We start from the raw sequence: 7,506 nt of genomic DNA, 5'->3' as shown, positions 1-7,506 counted from the left end.
TCCTGCTGTTTATTTTCTACTTAAAGTCTCAGATGCCATGTGATGAATGTTACCTATGTAACTAGACAGATCATAAAAATCTATTGTAACATAACCACTTCCAAAATCAAATACGGTATGATATGCAAGGTTATGACTTCAGATGGAGAGTTACCAGAAAGAACAGATGAACTCTTCGCTAAGTCCTGCTGTCATATAAAATGTCACATTCTGAAATGCGATGCTTTAAAAATACATTTCGGTTCTTTAAGTGCCACCTTGCAAACCTGCCCTGAAACTGAAAAGTCCTCCTCTGTTCTCTTATATGCCTCATCACTAGGTAGCCTTGATAAAATGGTGGTGTATTACAATGCAGGTCTAGTTCAGTCACAATGGTCATATGCATCTCAGAACAAAATCATGAAAACGGAGGTTCATTTTCATAACTTATGCTGCTTGAGCTGAGACAGTATTCAGCTTTTGCTTCCACAGCTGAACTAGGACCTGTAGTGCATAAAGGGAAGGGAAGAGAAAGGAGAAACAGACACAAAACATGGATATGCTTCTCTAATTTTCCATGTCGCACTGGAGTTACTTTGCTATCTCTTTCCACGGGAATTCCCTGTGCTTATAATACAATATCCTAAATTGAGTATGCCAAAAATAAATGAAACCAATGTAAAACATTTATGGCATCTGTTGTTAATATTTAGCGTCTAGCTAAATATCTAAGTATCCAGTTTTGTGTTCTAGGATCCTGATAATAAGGACTTCATTTGCCTATTGTGATTTAAATTTTCTATTGAATAAAATTTCCCTCTCCTGTATCTTCTGCTATGCTGAATGCTAACGCCTTCTGCTCTTCTCAGCAACTGCTTGTAGATATGCTATGAATAAAAATTCTGCTGGGAAGCTCTATCGGGTTTTCTGTGACTACTGCACTATTTCAGACAACTGCATGAAATAGTTACCTGCTCTGCCTCATGATATTGCCATGAGTAGCCTTAATAAGAATGTAATGAACATCATACAACACATTCAGGAAGTCTTCCCGGGATACAGCTCTGCTTGGTCTCGAGTCATCTCCATAATGCTTCCATGTGAAATCTGCCTGGGACACCGTCCTGTTGACACCTGGGTCATCATGATAGTATTCCCAGAGCACAGTGTTTCTGACTCTTTGGTCATCACCATAATATTCCCATTCATGCTGAAAAACAGTAATACAAACCCAGATTATTAACAGTATTAAGAAGAACCAGGTGCTTAAGTTCTGGGGAAAAAAGCAGATGGAAACGTTACCTCTGTCATCTCTATCTCATGCCTTGTCAGCTGCCCAATCAGAGGGGCAGCCATATGCCGGACAATAATTCTTGTACGGGTGGGAGGCCCACCTCTTACAATGACTTGCGGGTAGTAAGTAGTAAAACCTGTCTCTTCTCGTGCTTCAAAGTAGATTGCATATTTCAGTTTCCCTCCATAAGCAGTCAGCTAACAAAGCAAAACACAAGTACAAAAAGAAATCTCATTTTCGGTTAGCTAAAAATAAATTCCTGGGCATATGTAAGAGCTAGCTACACTCTGCACCTGTGCTCAGTCTGATGAATGTGCGTGTGGTAGAAAATAGCAATACATGCTTGTGGAACTATCTGGGGAGAAGGGCTGTGTTCAAAGATACCCATCAGCAATTTGTTATTGTACTACACTAAAAACAAAATGTTATCTATCTCTTTATATGTGCCTTGGTGCTCCCCAAAGTTTGTGTTTAGACAAAGAAACTTCTAAAATTTCCCAAGCCAAACCAACAAATATCAAAAGTGCAAAATAAATCGTCACAGAGGCACATAACAATATCCAAAAGGGGGGTTATTTCAATCACTTTCTCCTGTGTAACTTACAAAGATCAGGCTTTTTTTTTTTTAAATGGAGACAAACAAAAAGTTACAAGAAAGTTATAGTAAATTAATGCTGCTTAATTTTTCAAATAACATTTCTATGAGAGAATCTATCTTGTGGAAAAATATTATATGTTACTGTCTGCAAATATGTATTTTAAAATAGCGTTTATGTTACAGACTTATGAATTTCCATGATAACGGAGCAAATAATTTTTAATAATGGAATGGCATTTATTTTCTTTTGAAGTACCTTCCACTGTGTGACGACATGCTTATTGGAAGGGAAAAAAGGCATTGCAAAATACAAATATAAGAGAAAAAAACGATATAAATCCATGTCAGGAATTTTATGTTTACCTTTCGTCCCTCAAACTGCTCTGGAAGTCTCCAGTAAACAGGTTCTGACCGAAGATCCTGCATCACCTGTTCTATATTTGCTACTATTTCAGGAGGCTGGAATGCAATCCCTGAAAGAGTGCTGCGCTGAAGCTTTTCATCCACCAGTGGCAGAATCATTTGCTCTGGCTTCAAGGTCACCTATATATATATATTCAAAAAAATCAAGAAGAAAATCAAGTCTATTTTTCCCCATGCAATGTTAGTCTTTAAATTCTAACTCTTTAAAAAATTATTTCTAGGCAATTTCATTTCACATCTTGAGCAATCTCTCACAAAACAGTCTTGCTACTCCTTCAGGTATAAACAGTGATAATAATGACTTCCCCCTCCAGCCTTTTGCACCTTGTCCTCATGTTAACAAAGAATGTACTAGCACTGGTTAAAATAGTTTCATCAGCAGGTGATCCCAAGAATTTTATCGAAGTGATTTTCATAGTGCTATTTTCAGTCTCAGGCCTCTTCTGTTGGGATTGTGAGAAATGCACCTTACAAAGAAGCATACTTCTCGCCAACACTTATTATACATCACTGGGGCTGTGGAACACTGCCTGGTCCCTTGGTACTTTTACGCAATAGTCAAGCTAAGTGTTCTCCGGGCAATATGCAGAGAGTGAGGGCTCAGGGTTTCTGTAACTCTAAATTCAGATTTAATGAAAAATATAAGGATACCACTTAGATACTTGTAATTTTCTTAGACTTGTTGAAAGAGTCTCAATAGCATTATACAGAAATCATTATTTTGATCAAAAACTGTAATAAGAGTCTTAGTAATTCTGTGCAGATGAAAGTATCACAGGAAGTGCGTGAACAAATGCAAAGGGCTGGTATCAAAATTGCTTTCTCCCAAAGAGTGAGGAAAACAAAGAAATCACATGCAGAGTTATAACTCTAACAGTCATCCCGTCAACACGCTGTTCACAAGATAGGGATCAGGTAATGAGGAAACAGCCAAGCCCTGTACTGTACTTTAAGCATCTTGGTATTTCCATTTACAGCAGCATCTATGGACTGACCAGACGTGGAAGCATTCCTAACACTGCCAGCCCTAAGTGAGATTTCCTGAGTTCCTATCATAACCGTATTTTACTGTTTACTACTTTAGACATCAAGAAAGCGGTCAACACATTTGAATTTCAGATCAGCCTTGCCCTATTGTCATATAAGACAGGATTTGCGTGTTTAAACATGTCTAATGCCATTTGAAGCACCTGAGAATATCTGAAATAGTCACTAGCAGCTGGCAGAACCCAGTCTCACTCAGTTTACTACTCTGAATCAGTTCTGAAATAGATCAGAACACTAGATGAGATGTGGACATACACTTGCTTAGATATGACGATAAATAGGAAAGGAAATTAATGAAGAGACACAAAATAATCAGGAGGTTTAAACTATGTTTCTGCTTTGTGCTGCCACAAATGTCAAAGCACAATTTTCCAGAACTGTTGCTGTCATGGAACTTGATTACATTTTATAACTTGTCAGCCTTTTACAGCCTTTCATCTCCAGCCTACCAGCATATAATGGGCAAAACTGAAATAATGAGAAAAACTGGGTCAGATCATGATAAATCACGTCATCCACTAGGAAGGGAAAAAGGTGCCACTGGATTGAACAATGAAAGGGAGAATGGGTGCTATTCATATTACTTTAACCAAGAGATATGAACTTTTTAGTAAGAGATCACACCTTGATTTCAGCCTAAAGTATCCTTATCCAATTGATGCTTGCGCATGACAAGTCAGGGGCTTTGGCTGATTTGCATTAGGCACGCGTTCCCTCTACGGTTGACATGCTTCCTAGCAGAGATATGACTGACCTTGCATGGGGACTGAACTAGTCATTTTCCATTAGAAATAGTTTCTCCAGAGCTGGCGCAGCAGCGACAGACAGCAGCGGTCTCAACGTGTGCTTTGCACTCCTTGTACAGATAAATGGAGACATCCAGTCTGCCTTTTTTGTCAGTCCAGCATAGGTCTCAAGGCCCTCTCCCACAAAAAGGTGGAGAGCTCTTTGTTTGCTCTGATGGATTATACCCTCCCATTCTTGGATTTAAATAGAGCTTTAATAAGCTCTTTTTTAAAAATTAAAAAACAAAGCAAACCAAAACAAAACAATGAAAACAAACAGATTGATTGAACCATGGGAAGCCTATGATGGACAACAAGCATCTGTGACCCTTGACCACACCTGGATAAACTGTGTATCATATACCAGAGATTATGTTACAATGCACTGGACTGCATAATTTCCCCACACGACTAGCTTGCCCTTCCCTGGGTCTTAATAGCTGTACTTTGGCTTGACGTCAGCTATCCTATCGCTGCTTTTCTTATCTACTTATTTACTTTTAATGCCTTGACCCCGATTGTCTAATGGAACATACCACTCTCTCCACTTCTCAAAGCATAAAGAGGAAAATGATTGCTTAAATGTTTAGCCATTTTCTAGCTACCTCTCAGTGCCTGATTAAAAGATGCCAGCAGGAAACAACATTATCACATTACATGGCTCAGCAGTTTTCTACTCACCCACATGTGAATCAGCCCCCTTGCCTCGCTGCACTGTGTAGTCAGGCCAAAGCAATAGCAACTGCTGCAGCCAAGTGGGTTTCTGGCAGAGAGACCAAATGTACCGGACTTGCACCTGTCACAGTGGACACCTTCCACATTAACCTGGAAGAGAGAGAATATATTTTTTTAAAAAAGCAGGCTTTATTTCGAGGTAGTAATAAGAAAAAGAAAACCATACAGTAATGATAATAACAGGGTGCAGAAAGAAATAATAATAAATGCAAGGAAATGTTTGAGGAACTTTCCAGCTTCTTATCATGTGTGTATGCAAACATATACAATTAATGTAATTGAGGCATTTGCATTTCTATCCACTGAGCAGCACTGAGCAGTGGATGCTGGCTTCATACTGACAGTTGTAAGCACAGAAAAATCAAATGGCACTTCGGGCATGACATGCTCAATAACTGGTTGATAAGATAATAAAAAAATATGTCCTTCTGAAATTGCCAGGGTTAATCAAGCCTTTTGTTTAATAGGAATTAGCTTTGACAAGTTAGGATGTTTAAGGCACAGTACTAACTGTTCTTGTTGAGAAACATATTTTAATGGAAATATTGTAGAGAAAAGCTTTCTCCTCTTCGTGATTGTTTTCCACATCATTGAACAGTATTAACAAGGCTGAAACGTTTCACTGTTGTAATGTCAATGCTTTTATTTTCATTTTTCAATTAGTCCAAATAGAAAGCTCTATCAGATAGGGCCAGATACCAATAATTTATGCATAGCCTTTTAAAACCATTTTCATACTGAGACCAAGGTATTTTAAAAAAATCACCAATATGAAAGCACTGGTTGGCTTTTCCTCTCCCCTTTATTTTTCTCTTGAGAGTAATGTGAAGAAGCCAATCTAAAAAACAAATTCAACTTTCCAAAGCTTATACCGGAAACCAACATTATCCCCGAGGATTTACCATTTTTAACCCTCATTTCCACATGTAACTCTATCAGCAAATGTGCCTACACTGTATTTAGCTTAGATTTTGCTGCTTTTTGTCAGGGCTGACCAAGGGGCTCCTGAGGCTTTGAAAGCTCATTTCTGCAGCATTAACAGCAGGTTTAAATGGGAACGACTACCATTTTACAAAAATCTAGCTTCTTCAATACATAACTCTTTCAAAAAAGTTACACAAAAGGTTAACCAACCCTAGATTTAATTTCAACCTTAGACTTAAATTCCGGAAAGAAAAAAATCTGCTGACTTAATTCAGTATTATTTGTCCATTTTCTGTCATAAATTGTGAATTTTATTTGCTTTGCATTTTGTTTCATGTCAATTGCAGTTTCTTATCATTAACCATCAGCTAAATACATCCTGTTAATTTGCACTCCCAGAAACGGAAGTAACTCTATTAGCCTTAAAATAATCAACAAAGAAACATTTCTATTTTAAAACGCCATAAATGCCCATTCTTTCTACTTAGTGCTTACAAGAGCTACAAGAAAGACATTGACATACTGGACCTAATCAAGAAAAGGGGCACCAAGATGGTTAGAGGGGTTGGAGCACATCAAGTATCAGGAAAAGCTGAAAGAATTGAGATATTTCTATTTTTCCATTTCAGAGGATGACCTAGGACAAATAACACTGATCATTAGGCTGAGTTTTACTCAGATGGTCCATGTGACCAACTCACTCACTTCAGTTTTCTTATGGTCTCACCATCAAATGAATCAGTATTTATGAAATAGAACTTGATGTTTTCTGTTCAAATACACCAGAAAAATCAGAGGGTGGTCAAGCAGTTTGCACAAAGAGGTTGTGAAATCCCCATCCTCGGAAATACTGCCTCAGCAATGTCTTTCAAACAAGGCGCTGGACTAGATGACCTCCATAGGTCCCTTTCAATCTAATTTGTTCTACAGTTCCTCCGTTGAGCCTATCCTTTAAACTCAGAATGAAGTGATTGGTGCCCATTTAACAAAAGAATTACCTGGCAATTCAATTATTTAAATTCATCTTTCTGTTTTACTAGCTCTGTGTGTCAATACAGTCCCTGAACAAGAATGAATCAAAATCACAGAAGGAATCTCTAGAGGTCACTTTTAAAAACCTCCTCCTTGAAGCGGGACTATCGCCAACACTAGATCAGCTTACCCACGCCTCTTTCTAGCCAGTTCTTGAAAACCTCCAAGCATGGGGATTTCACAACCTTTCTGGATAATCTGTTCCAGTGCTGCATAACCCTCCTAGTGATTTTTTTTCCTGATGTTCAACTCAAAATTCCCAAGCTGCCATTTGCAGCTGTTGTCCATTGTCACGTCTTTTGCTACTATCAGAAAGGACTTGAGCCCATCAACTACTCTTTCAAGTGGTTGTAGGCTGCAATTGCATTTTCTCTTAGCCTCTATTTTTTGCAGACTAAACGAGTCCAGCTTTCTCAGTATATCCTTACAGATCATCTGCTCTAAGTCTCTTTGTAGCCCTTCTCTGGATCCTCTCCAGCTTCTCAACAATACTCTTGAATTGGGTCCTAAAACTGGACACCATTTCCAAGTGCAGTCTTACCAGCACTGAATAGAGGGGGATAAAGACTTTCCTCTGCTGGTCATGCTCTTCATGATGTCCTACGATCCAGCCCAGTAGGCAGTTTTATTTACAATGAGAGTACATGGTTGGCTTATATTCAGTTTGCCATCCCCCAAAGCCTGTATGC

The 7,506-nt window shown here is 38.5% G+C and overlaps 1 protein-coding gene across 1 annotated transcript in view; it reads right to left on the bottom strand.

The window, feature by feature from the left end:
- LAMA2 (laminin, alpha 2) overlaps window positions 1–7,506 on the bottom strand; it is a gene marked incomplete at its 5' end in the record, with an annotated part of 294,647 nt that overhangs the window by 121,805 nt on the left and 165,336 nt on the right. Inside the window, 4 exon segments of the mRNA XM_009319128.1 lie at window positions 951–1,189; window positions 1,282–1,470; window positions 2,235–2,414; window positions 4,808–4,951. Of these exon segments, the coding sequence (XP_009317403.1) occupies window positions 951–1,189; window positions 1,282–1,470; window positions 2,235–2,414; window positions 4,808–4,951 (752 nt within the window).

This window comes from Pygoscelis adeliae, unplaced genomic scaffold, assembly GCF_000699105.1.
Source record: "Pygoscelis adeliae isolate BGI_AS28 unplaced genomic scaffold, ASM69910v1 Scaffold172, whole genome shotgun sequence".
Classification (NCBI taxonomy): domain Eukaryota; kingdom Metazoa; phylum Chordata; class Aves; order Sphenisciformes; family Spheniscidae; genus Pygoscelis; species Pygoscelis adeliae.
The sequence above is the reverse complement of the archived record's forward strand: the minus strand, read 5'-3'. Positions and strand labels throughout refer to the sequence as shown.